At 37.4% G+C, this 19226-nt stretch overlaps 1 protein-coding gene and 1 long non-coding RNA gene across 7 annotated transcripts in view; both read left to right on the forward strand.

Moving 5' to 3' along the window:
• LOC113064194 (transmembrane protein 132C-like) overlaps positions 1 to 3772 on the forward strand; it is a 102715-nt gene extending 98943 nt beyond the window's left edge. Inside the window, exons 8-9 of the mRNA XM_026234826.1 lie at positions 1566 to 1757; positions 2604 to 3772. Of these exons, the coding sequence (XP_026090611.1) occupies positions 1566 to 1757; positions 2604 to 3722 (1311 nt within the window). The 3' untranslated portion in view covers positions 3723 to 3772. The remainder of the gene's footprint in view (positions 1 to 1565; positions 1758 to 2603) is intronic.
• A 7128-nt stretch (positions 3773 to 10900) lies between these two features.
• LOC113064195 (uncharacterized) lies at positions 10901 to 18949 on the forward strand. Of its 6 annotated transcripts, none has more exons than XR_003278788.1 (9): positions 10901 to 11165; positions 11458 to 11728; positions 11815 to 11878; positions 12031 to 12173; positions 12582 to 12752; positions 12954 to 13021; positions 15005 to 15203; positions 17427 to 17507; positions 18843 to 18949. It is a non-coding gene; the product is annotated as an uncharacterized LOC113064195 (long non-coding RNA). The 6 variants fall into 6 exon arrangements; XR_003278790.1 differs by having other exon boundaries at positions 11828 to 11878; XR_003278786.1 differs by lacking the exon at positions 11815 to 11878.
• Positions 18950 to 19226: the final 277 nt, after the last annotated feature.

Genomic DNA, 19226 nt, shown 5'->3' on the forward strand with positions numbered 1-19226 from the left:
TTGTGTGAATATCTCCACAGAAAATTAAGACCACGGCTGCATTAATACAATAATCTACTAAATCTATGGATTTCCAGCATTATAAAAACTTTTTCCATGATTCATTGTTCTATAATATTATGCAATTTCCTCAACACACCACAACCAGAGCTGCCCATTTTGTCAGGAACAAAACTGACAGTTACAGCTGACTAAGCTGCAGTTCCCTTGTGTTTATACTGCATGAATAAAATGCGAGGATGTCCTTGTTTTCTTTGGAAAATCCTGGCTGTCATTTGTCTATTTCACTGTGCGGATGAGAGGTGTATCAGTCCGAGTTGTGATGTGACACGTGTACGTTGTCAGACGAGAACTAGACAGCACACCATCTCTCACTCTGCTCTATCTCAGCATGTGTCTGTCTGCACATCTCACAGCTCTTATGACAAACAATAATTTCCTTTACGAAGACCTACTAATTAAGGGTCAGTCTGTGAAAATCACACATTATTTCTTACATGTCAACTACACGTCCACACATAAATACACCTACTCAAGTTGAAAGTGCCATTAGAGTGCTATTTGACAGCAATAATATACGCCAGAGCAACAGGTGGAGAGCACTTCGATTTGATCAATTTGCTAAAAATTTAAATCAGATAAAAAGCTCAGTAATGGCGGGATGGAATACGAGTCTGAAAAGCAGTTCTGCTTTATAAATCGGGATCCCTGAAATCAAAAACCCAGCACTTAACCACCGCAAAATTACCAATCGTCCACTTTGCTATCAGAACCGAACTCGCTATTACATTTCCAAAGAGGCCCACCTGTTTTGCAGTTCATTAAAACTAAATTGAATGACTAATTACTTGGAATTAGAAGAGGGAAAATATGTGTGGTTTCCAAAACAAAGTAGACTATTTGGAAGAAAAATGTGAAGTACTGTAGCTAGCACAAACCTCTGTTTTATAGATCTATTTATAAAAAGTGGAGCCCTGGGGCAGCATCTTATGCAATATTGGGTAAAGCCCGAGGCTCCCCTTGCTTATTCTTATTTTATTTCGAATTAATAAATCTCTCAATTCAAATGGCAATTTAAAATGCGCCCGAAATGAGAGCAGAATATAAAAATAGAATAGGAATTGTTTCTTTACGTTAACATGGCTTCATTTTAAAGTGGAAAAAGTGTTGGCTGTGGACTTCAAGACAGTGTGCAAAGGATGGTTAGAAGCAAGTGTGGGCCATGCACACTGGTGAAAGTAGAAGTTCCACTTACAGACAGGAAGTAAACGGCTTCTGACACTTCATTATAACATAATGAATTTGGAAATATGGAGGTGGCTGCTTTGCTATTAATTGATCCAGATAGGAAGTCTACTCATCACAGTTCATATCGAAGTCATTTCCTTGCCTGTGTGTCAGATATGCCCGAGGGCGGACAGCTGTCATTTCGATTTTTGACATTGCATGTAGCCTACTCATTTTTTTTTTCATGTCACTAAGTTTGTATGAGGAAGTGGGAGAGAATTTTCAGTTGTTTTACAGTGTTATGTAACAGAAGCATATCTGTCTGCATTCTTATCCAGGTGATGTCCCCGTTGTCAGACTCTGTTCTGGGTGAGAGGATGATCCGGGTTCTGGATGACAGAGTCAGTATTACAGAGCTGGGCGTGCAGCTGGTTTCTGGCCTTTCCTTGAACCTTCAACTCAGCCCAGGAAGCAACAGGGCCATTGTGGCCACGGCTACCACACAGGAGACAATACGCAGTGCTAATCTGGTAGTCTAATTAAACTCTTCACAATCAATAAAAATATGTATGTTATAGTTATAATTTTTAATACAGTTGTTGTTCATGTTGTTGTTGTTGTTGTTTTAAATTATATATTATATATTGTATTATTATTTTCTGTAGTTTTTTGTTATAAATTAAAATAATACATATTTTTCAACATTATTTGTTTATTATTATTATTATTATTATTATTATAAATTTCGTTCATATTAAGTTAATGTTTAATTAATATAATCAATCATATTTTTTTCTATGGCCAATCCATTTTTTATTTTTTTATGTGTAGTGAACAGGATAGCCCGTCCACTGCGAGATCTCATTGAAAATTTCAGCCTCATGCAGTTAAATTGCGAATTGTATTTTGGTTCTCAGGTCACAGTTTTGCATACTTCCATGTCCGTTTCTCAGAAATGTAGGGCTGTTTTATCCATGTGCAGGTGCAATCACTGTAATCACGGTCATTATGGACAAAGTCATTTGACATGGACTGCATGTTGATGAGTAGCTGCGGTTTGATAGTGGATCACGCTGCTCAGGGATGCCCACTTATTCTGAGTCATCTCACATTTAAAACCCTTTCTGATTAGTCTGATTTCACCAATCCTTTACATCGGCAGGGGTTTTCTCTCTTGTCACCGTTGATAGACATAAAATGGGCAGATTGGTTGAATCTCCCGCTGATCAGTGCGTCTGCTCTCTTTGAAATGTGGTTTTGGGGACTTTTAAAGCTTTTGAACGGTCCTGCTATGGGGCTAAGAATCCTGCATATACTTGATGAAAGAAAATTTGCATTATCTGAGAGCATCTGTTCATGTTGTGTTTTCCTTTCAGGAGTCCCTTGTCAGTGCTTGGCTTCAGTTCAGCGATGGCTCCATGACCCCTCTTGACCTCTATAACCCTGCGCATTTTGTCCTTACGGCCACCTCGTTGGATGACCAGGTGGTGACAGTGAAGAAAAGCACCAACTGGAGATGGCCAGTGGTGGTGGCTAAGGGTGAAGGTCAAGGCATGTTGGTGCGTTTGGAAATGTATGGCCCTGAATCATGCCAGAAAACCAAGCGGCGCACAGTTCTGGCCGGAGGCAGTGCAAATGTCCACGTGAAATTTAGCCGTGATGAAGAAACAGGAAACAGCTCGAGCGACAGGAGATACAGACCCAATGCTCCATACTACGGCGGTTCGATCTCAGACATGGAGGCAGGAATCATGAACCGAGGCGCTACCACCATCAAAACCTCCATTACAGGGAAAACAAATGGTGACAGGCTCTCAGCTGGTGATATTCCAATGGATTTCTCCGAATTCCCAGCTCGAGCAGACCTTCCACCTGGACGTAACATGGAGGATGATCTGCTGCAGACTCGCCATGGGCTTACAGACCTGGAAATAGGCATGTACGCCCTGCTAGGTGTCTTCTGCTTGGCCATCCTGGTATTCCTAATCAATTGCGTCTCCTACGCCCTCAAGTATCGCAACAAGCAGCTCCCAGTGGAGGGCCAGGAGACCATGGCTCATGCCCACGACTGGGTTTGGTTAGGCCATGAAACTGAGCTTTTAGAAAGTCAGGCAGGTTTGTGTCTGGACCAAGAGGAGCTGGGTGGCACCATGGACTCCGGGCTGGGACTGGAGGAGGGTAGTCAGCTCCTCAATGGCCTTTCCTCTCAGAAGAGCATTCAAGGCCAGGTCCATAGGTCTGCCTCTGACTCAGGGTGTGCTGGGAGAGATCACAAGAGCGAGTCCATAAACTCACCCACTACCAAAAGGAAACGGGTCAAGTTCACCACTTTCAGCCATAGCAAGCCCAGCAATGGCTGCCCATCCATTAGCCCGCTTCTCATTGGTCAGAACGACATCAAATGGGTATGCCCAGACATAGAACTTGGGGACTCCAAAGAGCTCCGAAATTACATGGAAAGGTTAAACGACAATGCTACTAAGAACACTGCATAGTGGGCTTGTAGTTATTTCTGTATTTTTCAGACAAAAGCGTAGCTCACCCATATGCCTTCTAGGTAAGGGGGTGGTGGTGGCGGGGTGTAGGGGGGGGGGATTGTCCTGACTCTTCTGCACTTCTGACAAACTCACATCTCACCATGAAAAGACAAGCCATTCATCTGGTCTTGTTTCCATGGCAACTGACATGAGGGTTCATCATCAGGAACGAAGGAAAACAGAGATGGTTGTGAAACCGCTGAGGATGTGAGAACATCGGATTATGAGAAATGCTTCAATTGAGATGTCTATATTTTCTTTTTTCAAAGAAGAGGATATTCCAGTTATATATTAAAAATACATATGCTTGTGTTTTTTTTATTTATTTATTACTATTATTTTATCACACTAAAGCCTGGTTGTTGGTGGTCCCTTTTTATGAGTGAATATCTCAAAGAGCTGACATTTAAACATATCAGTCGCGCGCTGGTTACCGATACATTTCCACATACTGAACATTGACAGGCTCTGACGATGAGTGAGAATACATTTTGTAAGGTTTTAGATATTTTTATACATCTCTGTTCCTGTCCATGTTAGTGCGTCTGCTGTATTTCTCCAAAGACTGACTCGCATATGTAAAAGCATGTGAATTCAAAATAGGGACGAAAAAAATTCTATTTTGGAACTTTTTCCACCAACAGTTTGAATGAACATGTATATAGTGCAGAAGACTTCTGGGAAAACAGGCAGATAAATGACCCCCCTCGTCTCTTTGAGAGCTGGTGAGCAAATTGTATTGTTGTTGGTAGTATTATCAATATTGTATAATATGTTGTTTACAGTATTAGAATGATAGATGGTATGCACTCCAATTGCTTATGTATGTGTGCTATAGCATTAAGGTTTCTTTTTTTTCTTTTTGCTTTGCTTTATTTCCCCATTCTCCTTACTTTTTCCCCTTACAGTGATAGCAGTGTAGGACAAGAGATATCCAACCTACCCAAATGACTGTTCATCTGAGTAGCCTAATAATTAGGTTATAGTTAACTGGATTGGATGAGTTTGGGGGTGCAATCCTCAGGTAATGTGATCGATGCAGCAGAGAGATGTGAATACTTTAGTAAGAAAATCACAGAACAGTTTATATGTGAATAAATTCATTAGTCAAACATCTGTATCAGTTGACCATTTTTTAAAGAACTTAATCAATATTCAGTTACCCTAACACAATTTATTTCATAAACCATTTTCTCTTAAGATGTGTGTGGCAACTAATTCCTCTTCCGGGTGTGTTGGCATGATGATTGATCATGCAAATGTCTTATTTAAGACTCTATTAATTAGAATAGTCTAATTAATAGTATAAATTGTATTAATTCTCTCCAATGTTCCCTGCTTGTCTTGTATTTTATGTAATGGAAACATATTCTTGAAGACCACTGAAGAATACTTGTACGTGAGAAGGTTCATCCATTGTCAGAATAGTCTTCAAGTGTCTAAGAATTTAGTTTCATTTTTTATTGTATTCTTATCTGTGAGCTAAAAAGCACTTCATATTTTTTTTTTTTATATATGCATTACATCACTGGGTTTTCTATTTACATATTAAAGCATCACATCCTGTTGTTCCAGGTTTTACCAGTTGATGGCGCTGAATTCTAACCACAGTTGACTCAAAGGGGACATGCATATTTTGATGGTCATTCTCGCTGACAGGCGCATGATCCAAGTCTCCAAATAAAGGTTACTGCTGAACTATACTGTAAGTCTGCAAGTACAAAGTTGCGACTCAACCTACATATAATAAATGTTTTCAAATCCGACTGTGATTTTACTACATTGCACTGCAGTAAACAACAGTGTAACGAGAAGTGTGTTGTTGCGGCATCTGAGCACCATGTAATTCAAAGGTTATTGCAGACACAATAGGACTGGATGTGAGATATAGTCCATTTCTTCGGTCGTGCACATAAAAGGCTCATTAGTGCTAAACTATACAGACAGGATCCTAATGCTGGATGGTGCTGCTCCCTCCTCTGTGAGACAGGCCAGACTAATTAATGATCAGTGCGGTGAGGCTTTACTCCATGTTAATGTGACATTACCATGCAACCTCTTTGTGCTAAATGATTTCATTCATTTAACTGACAGTGATCTGACAATTAACACCTTCCTCATCACATGTGACAAATAAGCTTAGCTCCGCCCCATCAATCTCGGCAAATGTTTGACGTGCCACTTGAGTACGTTTTTGACACGTGCATTTCCAGAGAATGTTTCCTAACTTATTGAAATTTCCCTAAAGTCCTGTTAATTTATCTTTCATTGTGATAACTAGAACGTAAACAAATTAAAGGACGACCGTGTCAAAACAACAAAGAGCGGAGAATGGTTTTCCAAAGGCGCACAACTTTATCCAAGGTGGCGTCTGAAACAATACAAGCTCATTAGCGGAAATCATGCGCGGGAGTAATATCGTTCCCGGTGGGACAAGTCTTTGAGATCCAAATTGAGAGGCTGCACACTTAACCCTCAGAGGGATGCTTCTGGAATTGGGTCTGTTTTTTCCTTTTATCTCAGCTGATATTTTGGTATTTGGGTCTCTGTTCTCCACGTCTCAGAGGAATTTACACGAGAACTCTCTAAATTAAATCATGACATTAGCTAGTGTCTGTCAGGAGTGTATTTTAATGCAGCTAATGTCATAGGCTGGTTATTATCTGCATGAAAAGTTTATTTCTTTCCTTTTTCAAGTTCTCCAGATTTTATAAAACAAAGGGTGAGGGGGGAAAAAGCCCTCTCAACCTCCCATTAGCTGATTTTTTACAAAGAGCATCTAGCTGTAATGTTGCCTGCTGATAGTTAACAACGTTGGCGTTGCTGTAAATGTCAACACAGTTGTCAGAAGAATGCCAGCACTGCTTTCACAACAGATGAAGAAGGACGTCAAAACCTTCCGACTTGCAAACAAATGTATATGCCGTCTAAAAAACGAAAACAGTAATGTAAAATACATGAAATGGACTTCATTTTAAACTATCCGGTCTATAACTTTACAATAAACCTTTCCAGATTCATCATAAATGTCTGTCAATGCCGATTTAAGTATATCAATCACGTTGGGACTGTGGATGTTGTTGCGCTGGTCATTTTTACACAGCCTCCATGACATAAACATCGGCTTTTACGAGAATTGGCAGCGCGTTTGGATGTTTTTCCGTGTCTACGGGTGTAACAACAAACCATTTTTGGCCTGCTTTTATCTGCTGTTCAAAGAGGAGCTTCTCACTGTTCGACTTCTAGTAAAAGCGTGACATACTATTAAAGGAGCTGATAGAAGCAAAGAAACCAGGAGACGAGTAGGCTACACGCAGAATGTTGCTCCATTTCACAATTAAAGTTGAACCAATACTGTAGCCATATCTGTCAGCAATACCTTTCCAAGATTGAACATGGCTTAATGTGTTTTTTTTTTTTTCCGGATAGTTGTACCAGTGTGCCAGGTTAACGATGCAGTTCCTTCATATGGATGTCTCTTGTTCTTTAAGAGAAGACATTTGCTTGAATTGGTGTGAACGCTGAAAAAGGATTATGTGACAATCAGAGCCGTGCAGTTGTAAGATTTCAGCCATTAAGTTGCAATATCTGCTGAGACACCAATATCTGGCCCAGACAATTCTTTGTACACTTAAACAGCACTTATATATAAATGAATTGTTATGCATAAATCAAGTGATTAAACCTTTAACTGCCCCACCAAGAAAAAAGCATTTGAAAAATTTTTTGTTTTCATTTCTTATCTCCTTATGTCATTAGTTACCACACTCAATGTATTTTTTTCAACACGTCCCATAATTTTTATAATATTGGCCTCTACCAAATGGTTGATATGTCACTTTATGGCAAAAGTACCGGAATTCATACACATACTATGGAAATCAGAAAATATGAACTATAATGAATGATCAGAAAGTTTTATTTCTCAGCAAATAGTACATTCTGACAGCAGAAAGGATTATCTGAAAACATTAGCTTAGCTTTTCTACGTTTACCATAAAGTGACAAATCAACCATTTGGTTGAGCAGGCAGTTAAAGGGTTAAAGACAAGTTCAAATATTCTCTTCTCTTTTAACTGTTAATATACTGTTTTATTTTTGAATCCCAACAGACAGATGTCTTATAAAATATTTTGCTTGAAAATGTGCTCATGCTATCTTTCTTTAAAGTTATTTAGGTTTCCTGTTTTCAGTTGTAGTCCTTGGCCGAAGGGCATCCCAGACACGAGTGTATTAGTGGTCCATAACTTTTGGCTTCTGCAGGTTACATCATTAAACCAGCAGGTGGCGAAACAATGTGAATCATTTCTTCAACTGATTAATACAAAACGCTTAATTTAGGAAACAATCTAAGGGTGCTTCTTAAATTGAATGCTGAATCCTAGTGTTGTCTCTCATAACCTCATATAATCAAACAACCCCAGTGTTGTTTCTTTTTTTCAGCTAATTACATTTTGGGAATTGGAGTCTGAAAAGATTCAAATCAAAAGATTGTGGACGAGTGAAGGATGCAGATGATACACCTGATGCATCATTCAATACAGAACGAATGAAGGATGCAAAATTAAGACTGGCAGCTAAGGATCCTTCAAATTGAGACATCCTTTATGACATGACAGCCTAGATATACAGCCTTAAAAGGATGCGTCCTTGCATTTGAGAAGCACCCTAAGTTAACCAGCTTTATGAATGGGTCATTGAATCATTTGTTGAACTGATTCATTTACTGATTCACTGATTCATTGATTCATTTAGGAATGAAACACCACTAATATATTTCTTCTGTTTTGGTTCAGCTCTCATTTTAATATCACATTCGTCATCATGCAGTTGGTTTGAATTTGCTAGTCTGAAATTCAACAGAACACAACAGACATGAAAATAAGACGTCCCACCATGCACTGATAAATAGCAAATGCAGGCAAAATTAATGAAAAGTTTACATGCTCAGCAGATCACATAGGGAATACGAGGAAAGCCCTCGTGTCAGGGTGGTATGGCCTCTGGCAGAATATAAAATCAATGATTTCTCTATTCAATGCCTAGAGACCATACATATTTATATTGAGTGTGGGAGGATTGTTTGAACACACTGTGCATCTGCAATCAAATTATCGGAGCAAGAAAGAAGTCTCCAGTGCACACTGTCTGCAGAGCAATTATTTTGAAGCAACATAAATTGTTAGTGCACCTATACACAGAGGCCTGTGGCAGAAGAAGGTGGCTCTGTATTTAATGGACCACACTAACAAATCCGATTATCTGTGTCACTGTTACTCTGCTTCATAACCGTACCTCAGGCCTGGCCAATAAATCACATCACTGTCTTCTGGCAACAAAAAGAAGCTCACTTTGAGAAGCTGTATGAACTGAAGCCATTAGCATTCGAGGCAAAACGTGCTCCTATTTCTTTCTGTCTGCCTCTTATGTCAGTGTCGGGGTCTAAATGAAAGCGGCTTCTTCGGGAAATGGAGTTTGTAGCTAAGGGTTGAGAGGTTTCCATCAGGAACACAGGGGAAAAGGCTGGCAGGTCCATTACTCTGCTTAAGTCAACCTGTCCCGCTGTTAGCAGCGGAGCTCATGATAGGTGCTCTCAAATAAAAAACATTTATTTGTTTCCATGTCAGTGCTCCTCAAAGTGCCACCACTTGTCAGCTTGGGAGCAGATATCGCGATAAATAGCGAGGGTCAACTTCCCTGCTGCCTCTTCCTGCTGCTTTGTGCAAGTGTAGATGACAAGGGAGCAACTTTAACCAGGAATAACGCTTGGATATATGTACATCAAAGTGTGTATAAATATAGGGGAGTCTTGCTTTCGCTGCGGTGAATTGTTCTGACAGTGGGTTTATTTTTCAAAGGCAGTTTATAGACGCATTCCTTGAAGTCTTGGTTACAGAAAAAGCTATTGAACATTTCTGCCATCAGGAAAAAAAGATACAGTTAATTAAACACATGTTGACCTTTTGTAATAACATGCTCCAGTATATATATGAATTAGTAATCAAGGCTTTTGATAATGACTGTCTCTTTGTTTTCACATATGAGCGTGACTCGTGATTCAAAGTCTACAGAAGGATTTTTTTTTCCATATGCACTCAATCAAAACTGCATAATTCTGCACACCGTGTCTTGCCTTAAAATATGCTGCGTAACACTGTTTTATGAATATGAATAATAAGAGAAGACCATGACTCAAATATGCACTGGCAGCTATGAATTAATCAGTTTTCAAGATACCTCAGTCAAAAGATTTTTTTTTTTTTTTTTTTTACTTTACAAACCTTAAATCTTTTTATTTTAAATCAGGCAAAGGTCGTTTTTCTTTTTACCTTTCCTTTTTTGTTGTAAAGCCAAGCAAGTCTGATTCAGACTGTATAAAGAGAATTTTAATTTGTTATTAATGCTCCCCAAACCAGTGAACTTTCAGGTTCTCTTGAGGGCAAATATGAGGGTCAAACCTAAACCATCTCTACAGTTGTCCTAAATGCTTTCTGTAATGTTTTTCTGTTTTAAATGTCAAATATAGTACTGCAGCATGTTGTTAGATTAGTATAAAGAGAAGTGCATATATGCTGCAGCTGAACTTCACAGACTGATGTAAAACTGCTGGCCTAATCAAATAATGCCGCGTTTCCACCGAAATTACCCGGAACATTTGTACCAGGAACTTTTTTTCCCAGGAACTTTTTTCCCCCCAGACCTGTTGCTTTCTGCGTTTCCACCGCGGTGTAAAGTACCGGGTAGATTAGGCAAATAGACTGGTGACGTAGGTCTGCGCGCGTTTCTCAATAAAAAGTACCGCTGATAATTTTTTTTTTTTAAAAGTACGCTGACTTTGGACGTGCATCCTCGGTAGTTGGTTCAGACTTTGTGCATTCGTCTCAGGAGTGTGATATCTGCGACGACGCAAGTCCGGTAAATCTATAAACAGCAGCGTACTTGATAACTTCAGTCTGCTCGTCATGGCTACTGCAATTTTCCTTACTGTATATTTACAATAAAACGAAATATGATATCAAATACCACTGCCTCCTTTCGTTTTCATTTAAGCATAATAACAGCTGCAGAAATGTACTTATTTCAGGGATAAGTGTAACGTTATATACAGCCATTACAATGAAATAAATATTATACCCAGACAGCACATGTACGTCTGGCCGACGTCGGCCCAATATCGAAACGTCGGCCTCTATACCTAAAACATCTATAAAACATCGGCCTGGTGGAGGCCGATATAATTTGGTCAGTGCTCTGTTCTCCAGCTCATCAATCGTCGGCCCTGAGTTGGTTCACGACCGCGGGCCGATGCCGCGCTTCTCTGTGTGCGCGTGCCCAGTATTCGTCTCTTTTAGCCACCCAGAGAGAGAAGAGGATAATCCCAGCGACATCTGTGGCTCTCAGGTAACGTTACGATTTCACTTCAGCTCAATTAGACAAAAAATACTACTTTGTTAATTCTGTGACACTGAAAAAGTACTAGTAATACAGTCTGTGGGCAGCTGAAGAGTCTGGCTCATTTTCAAATAATGTTACCGTTAACTTTTTGAGCCAACGGTCACGGTAGCGATTTTTTTTAACATTGATGTTAACGCCTTAATGCGTTTTCAGAAGTTTCTCGGAGGGAAAATGTAAAAGCGGGTTATTAAAGAGAAGTCCTGAGTGCTTTTTCGCCGTGTTTTTCACTCTTTTACAGGCTTCCAGAAATAATCCGGTGAAATAATATGGTGAGCTATTGTTGCTGTTGCTTCTGAACTACAAAATGATTTTTAAATGTATTATTGAATGAGACTGTACATTATAAATGTAATGCTTTAACTCTAGATGTTTGTTTGTGTGAATGCTGTGTGTGCTGTGAATCCTGCGCGAGCGGGGAGCAGAGTTGCCATGGAAACGGGGCATCAACACAAAAACCGTTGTTGACAAGCAGTAATCTCCGTCTCTCGCTGCGGTTTACACTGTTTTAGGTAAGTTTAGTCGCTAAAATCACACAAATATTATATACAAATGTTCCTGACACGTTTCTTGCTTGTTATTGACATGTTTCAATTAGATTTATTTTATAGAAACGGTTTAGTGTCTTCGGAAATGTCCGTTATCATTTTAGCAGTTTTCAGGTAGGCTAACTATATAGATTGAGCTCTTGTTGATGAAACTCAGGGCTTTTAATCAAATCTTCGATTTGATTAAAACAAAATGATATTTAAATTAATTATTGAATGATTATTGAATAAGACTGTACTTTATAAATGTAATGTTTTAACTCTAGATGTTTGTTTGTGTAAATGCTGTGTGCGCGTTGAGTCCTGCTCAAGCGGGGAGCAGAGTTGCCATGGAAACGGGGCGTCAACACAAAAACCGTTACTGGCAAACAGTAATCTCCGTCTCTCGCTGCAGTTTACACTGTTTTGGGTAAGTTTAGTCGCTAAAATCACACAAATATTACATACAAATGTTCCTGACACGTTTCTTGCTTGTTATTGACATGTTTCAATTAAATTTATTTTATAGAAACGGTTTAGTTTCTTCGAAAAAGTCCGTTATCATCTTAGCAGTTTTCAGGTAGGCTAACTATATAGATTGAGCTCTTGTTGATGAAACTCAGGGCTTTTAATCAAATCTTCGTGTGTGTATGAGATATTTTGATGGCACTTTGAATGTTTTGCTGGTGATTTGTCAGTATGTTATTGGAAAAGGCTGGATTGGATTTACTGAATCGATGACGTCACACTGAGAGTGTAATCGGCTGAAATCAAGTTCACATTAGTTTCGATATTTCATGATAAACAGATATTAATACAAATTGTTCTGTGATTTCAGGAGGACAGAAAGAAACTCTACAGAACAGAAGTGAAGCTCCAAGATTTCAAAATTTCTGAAGGGAGATTCTGACTTAGAAATACAGGTGACCTGAAGAAGCTCATGAAAAACATGAATATGCCTTTTTCAGAATACATTTCACCAATTTTAAGAAGTCCCTGACATCATAACGTGAGTCACACTCAACCTAAAACTAAAAATATAGATTGTGTTATTTTAAGATTATATTTTCAGTAGTAGAATATGTATATTACATGTTATTATAATTGTTATGTATTATTCTGTCTTTTATCTCCATTTCACCTCTACTCTAGCTTGTTTCCTTCTAATGAACCTGGAACTGTAGAGTAAATATTGTTGTCTCTGTGTCAGATGGCTTGTTTTGTTCCTGGACTCTTCAGTGATGACGATCAGAGTCTGAGTGAACCTGCTGTCAGACAGTGAGTACCGTGAGGTTTCAGTCAGGGCCTTCAGTAAACAACTGTTAGATACCTGTACACATCTTACACATCTGTTACAGCTAACGCAGCCGTATGTGTAAAGGTGCGGTCACACTAGCCTTTGAACGTGCAAAATTATTTCGGACGCCGCTGCGAATATGGGCGGGAGCAAGATATAACGGTTTCCCCTTATCACAACATGGGTTAATCTGTGCTTTTACTGTGTCTTTGGCGATGGCGTCGAAAGCGTCTTATTATATTGCACTCTGTCTCTCTCTCTCTCTATAAATATACACACTAAACAATAAAAAAAATATAGAACGTGTCCTCATTCAAATGTGCCATCTGTTCCTGTTTCCATTGACACTGCGAACCATGCAGCTTCTTTTTTAATTATCTTTTAAATATGTATTATATAAAATAGGATGCTGCGCTACGGCTAAAATTAGCACTTCATTTTTAAATTTCTGTACAGAGAGGTCACGCAGTGACGTATCATTCATCTACTGGTCCCACGACTTCACGTGATGCGAATTCGCAGGTCAAGGTTCACCAAACTTGAACTTTCGAATGCAGCGAAATGCGAAAATTTTCGCATGAGCCTGGGTTTCCGGTCTGACGCATTCGCATGCGTATGAATGGAAATCAGTGGAACGAAAAGTGCAGTGTGACCGCCCCTTAATGCACATATTATGCCCCACACCTGCTCTCAACAACAATGACGGGGCTGATCAACAACTTCAGCAGTAGGCTAGATTAGTGTGGGTTAAAGGGATAGTTCACCCCAAAAATGAAAATTTGCTGTTAATTTACTTTCCCTCAGGTCATCCAAGGTGTGGGTGACTTTTTGGTAACAATTTATAATAAAGTTCATATGTAAGTCACTTTTAAGTGAGTAGTTAATGATGAACTAATCATTTACAAAACATTCATAAGCGCTTAATAAGTGACATACTAATAATTTGTGTACTTTTTGTAAATTCATTTTAAAAGTCATTTACAAGTAATTCGATTATGATTAACTAATTATTTACAAAACATGACTGTGTTCATTGAAATAAATGATGTTAATATTTTTATCTATGTTCTGTAGATTAAGTTATAAATAATTTACAAGTGACATGAATATACATTCACTAATGATTAATATGATATGATTTACACATCTTTCATAAGCAATCTTAAAAATAAAATCACGAAAAAAATCAAACAGATCCTTAATTTTTAATAGTAACTAGTTAAAACAGATCCTTAATTTTTAATAGTTACTAGTTAATATATTATGAATCACTTATAAATCATTGAAATGTCAACATTGTACTATTATCTCAATAAACAGTATAAATCATTTACAAAGCTTTCTGCACCCCCCAATCTAAGGTGTAAACTACTCATCAGTTGTAAATGTTTTACAAACTTTGTGGTTTTCAGTTGTGTGTGCGTATGTGTGTGTATATATATATATATATATATATATATATATATATATATATATATACACACACACCAACACACACATACACACAATCAACCAACCTGTAACAGGAAAGTTTACATTTACAACTGATGAGTAGTTTACACTTTAGATTGTGGGTGCAGAAAGCTTTGTAAGTTATTTATAACTTAATCTACAGAACATAGATAAAAATATTAACATCACTTATTAATCATCTATGAACACAGTCATGTTTTGTAAATTATTAGTTTACCATTAGCTAATTACTTTTATTACATGGCTCTGTGGGTACTTGATTCTGATTGGTCAGTTGCGACATTCCGATGCATGTTGTCCCTGGATAAAAACCTGTAAAATGTAATAACACAGGCTCATCCGGGTAACAGTAGTTGGTGCTGTACTCTTGCTTTAACTATTTGTTTTTGTTGGTGGAAGCTGTGCATTTGTTTAGCTAATAAATTATAAAAACTGTGTGTTAATTATAAAAACAGTTGTGTACAATTGTTTAATTATGTCATCCTGGTTAGGGTTGGCCTGATTGACGATGCCATCATCCATCGCCGATAGCTGATAGACATCACGATGCTGCGCTGGCAAACAGCGTCATCAGCTCCAGTATCTCGCCCGTGCATCTGTTGTCATGCGACAGAGAAGTCACGTTCTATAGACAGTTGTGAGGGTGCTGACAGCTGGTTGCCCAGGCTATGGATTAAAGGTAATACTGTTGTAAGTAGTGTTCATTTTCTCCTACATACCGATCATTTCACTTCATTAGACCTCAATGTATCACCAGTAGCCACCGGTATTGATTTGGTCTTTTTTTTTTCTGGACATCCACACAGCACCACAGTATTATCAACTAGAGATCAACCGATAGTGGATTTTTCCAATACTGATAGCTAGTTTGGACCACACTGGCCGATACCGATTTATAAACCAATAGTTTTTAAAATGAATACTGAACAAAATAGATACTGAATGAGAGCAGCGGTCTGCGGTCGCGCTGTGGGTTCCCGGGTTTGTGTCCATTCTCGGACCATTCCATGTATTTCCACTGTAGAAAAGGTTGTTCCGAGCCGAAACTGACTTCTTTCATATTTGTCGACCAATATACAGAAAACTACATCAGTATATCATCATAAACACAAACGTTTTTGTCTTACATGAATGTAAACAGATGAGAAAGAAAACACACACGTACAGTATTTTTGTTTAAAGAGACAACAGCCTAATAAATGCGCTGTCTGTCATTAATGTTAATCAAAGAACAAAAGAAACAAAAGAAAATAATTCACTGATCTCGACTGAATATATTTAATAACTTTGATTAATCTTTATTTTATTTATAAAAAGAAAACTATGCAGTGTTTTTAAACTTTTAATTACAGTTTCTGTACCTGAAATTTTGTTTAGTTGTATTTAGGATATTGCTAATTGATTTGTTTGTTCATATCTTACTACTGACTGGTTACTTGTCTTTAACACTTTAATATTTTTATTAATTAATTGTTTTTGCTATGGTATTTTTTTTTTTTAAGCACAGGCAAAATTCCTCTTGCAGTGTTTTGTAAGCTGCTGATTTTTGCTCGTGTTATTCAGCTGTAACAGAATGCTTTGTAAAAAGACGGAAACATGTTTGACATCTAAATGTTTGACTTAATTTTTTTATATTGGATTTTTTATCTTATTGGAATCGAAACCAGGAATCGATAAGCAGAATCGGAATTGGAATCGATAAAATTCAAACGATACCCAACCCTACACACCGAATGCATCACATTTTATTTGCTGCTATTTTAGAACAGTGCATGATTATCTAATCATGTGCAGCGTCTTTGAGAAGTGACAGTTGTCACACACACCGGATGAACTATGTGGCATATGTGTTTAAAGTTCAGTGTTAAAAAAAAAAGAGCAAACGGAAAGAAAACGCGCAATCTGTATTACAGCTTTCTATATGAAGCATACAGACTGTATTAGAACCACAGAAAGACCAACGTTTTGCTGTAAAATGCACAATACATAATTTATAGCCTAGGGTGAAGTCATTATGTAAATTTACAATGATTTGAGATTAATATAATGTTATTTAATAGAAAACTATGTGAACGGCTGCATTTAAACTCGCGTTTGAAGTTTCCCACTCTGTGCAGCGCACAGTGTCACATGGCAAAACAAACGCAACACAGAAAAATATCGCCATGGATTTTGCAGATAACCGATAGTTCTACAAATCAACTATTGGTGCCGATTAACCAGCAAAACCAATGAATCGGTCGACCTCTGTTATAACAATGTGCATGATACGATACTCATCAAATAATAAAGAACTCTTTTCATGTCCCTTGACTCAGATTAAAAAGTAATCACGACCAACAAAATAACTTGTGCTTGGTGTTAACTGTTAGCCACTCATAGCACTCGTAGTTGCAATCTTTGAAATGGTGCATAAAAATGTTGCTGGCCTTCAGTTTAGGTGTAGGTCTTCCTTTCTCAGTTGTAGGTCTTCATTTCTCAGTTATTCTCTTTTTTTCTGCAAACTAGCACCTTAAAAAAGCATTTTAGTAGATTGGCAACCAGGTCTGTAGGCTGTATTTTCTTTTCATTTAATTTCACTTTCGTACTTTGGAAATCCCTGACTAAAAGGGCAGTCTAACGCTGGGGGTAGCACTGGGCACGTCTCTAGACACAGAGGGTGTGCTGTCATTGAATGTCAAAATTTGATTGGCTGATGATTCTGTCACTAATGCTTGTAACAAATCAGATGTGACTTCTTTCAACAAAGGGGTAGCACAATCTGTAGTGCTGGCCATAGACTTTTTGTAATGTAGGATATTCCAGGTCAACCTCAACTAAACTAATCACAAGCAATTTGTGAACATTACACAAATGTAAATGATAACTAAATAGTCTTTAAAAGCATTTTTCACACAATTTTGTTTTTTATAGGGCCAGCAGAGCCCTGCTCACCCTGACGGCCCACCGCTGCTGTCAGATAACATCTCCAAGATGCTATAAACTGCAGGACCAGTAAGTACAATCTTGAACATACACAACTGTATCATAAGTTTGGGAAGGTATGGTTTTTTGTCTTTTATGGCAACCACAGTTTAATTTATGAAATGAATACAATTCACTACAATTTAAAATAATAGTTTTCTATTTGAATATATTTAGAGAAGTCATTTATTCCTGTGATGGTAAAGCTGGATTTTCAGCATCATTACTCCAGTCTTCAAGTGTCACATGATCTTCAGAAATCATTCTTATATTCTGATTTGCTTCTGAAGAAACATTTCTGACTATTATCAGTGTTGAAAACCGCTGTGTTCCTTCACTTTTTCAGGATTCTTTGATGAATAGAGTTTTAAAACAGTACAGTGTTTGAAACAGAAATGTCTGTTTTAACTTTTGATAATTGATAAGACAGTGATAGTAATTGAAAATGTTTATTTAGCAGCAAATCAGAATGACTTCTGAAGGATCATGTGACACTGAAGACTGGAGTAATAAAAATTAGCTTAGATCACAGAAATAAATTACATTTCACAATATATTCACGTAGAAAACTGTTGTTAAATTGTAATATTTCACAATATTACAGTTTTTTTTACTTGCTTTTGATCAAATAAAGGCAGCCTTGGTGAGCAGAAGAGACTTTTCTCAAAGACGTAAAAAAATTGTACTGACCCCAAACTTTTAACGGTAGTATAAATTACAAATATAATGTTCCACCTACTGAAATGTATATTCCATTCTAAAGAGATGCCTGTTCCACAAATATTACATTTACAGGGATCACGTGAAACACTTCATCAATAAACTGATTTTTGAGAGCATTAGTGGCAGTGTCGATTTTTGTTTATTGATTGGTGAATTGGAAGTGGATGTGCGTTTATTAAACCTACTTGTGATTAAATCAGATAGATATATATATATATATATATATATATATATATATATATATATATATATATATATATATATATATATATATATATATATATATATATATATATATAGCAAAATAATCTCAAATTGAGGCAGCAGCATCTATGGTGCATTGCCTGTAGTGAGGTCACTAAATTCTAACACCCAAGAATTTATCAAAGTCCACTAAAGGAAGCAAAACCTATTGGTATTTTACTTTGAAAATAGCCTTCCAAATAATATTTGGGGCTCGGACACACTTTTTTGTTGTTGTTTAAATTAAATTAAAATACATAGTTTAGTATTCACACAACACCTCTAATAACCATGCACTCCAGTTATATGTGATTAAATAAATAATATTTTGTCTGAAATAATATGAACAGCAGCAGCTATTCTAAACTTTCTCCTTTTTTTTTCCTGTCTCTATCTCAGGATGGCCATCCCAAGGTTTCTAGAGATTACACCAGCTCCAGACTGAATCCAAACTTACTTGTGAAGACTTCAGATGATACCAACGCTCACAAAGACTACAGACGACAACTGTACATGAACACACAAAACATTGGACACACAAAACAAATATTATCCTTATTTTGCCTATAAGGGTAAATTTGATGATTTTCAAACTGCTTTATTGTAACGTCTCTTATATCTGTAAATGAACAATATTTACTCTCTGAGTTATGTGGACCTACATGTCCCCTTTTATTTGTAAGCATCACTTTAAAAATGTTGAAAGATAATGTTAATGTTAACTGAATACAAAACTAGAGACTTGTTTAGTAAGATTTTATCAGAAAATATTTTTGAACTTTT

This window comes from Carassius auratus, chromosome 46 (genome assembly GCF_003368295.1).
Source record: "Carassius auratus strain Wakin chromosome 46, ASM336829v1, whole genome shotgun sequence".
NCBI lineage: Eukaryota > Metazoa > Chordata > Actinopteri > Cypriniformes > Cyprinidae > Carassius > Carassius auratus.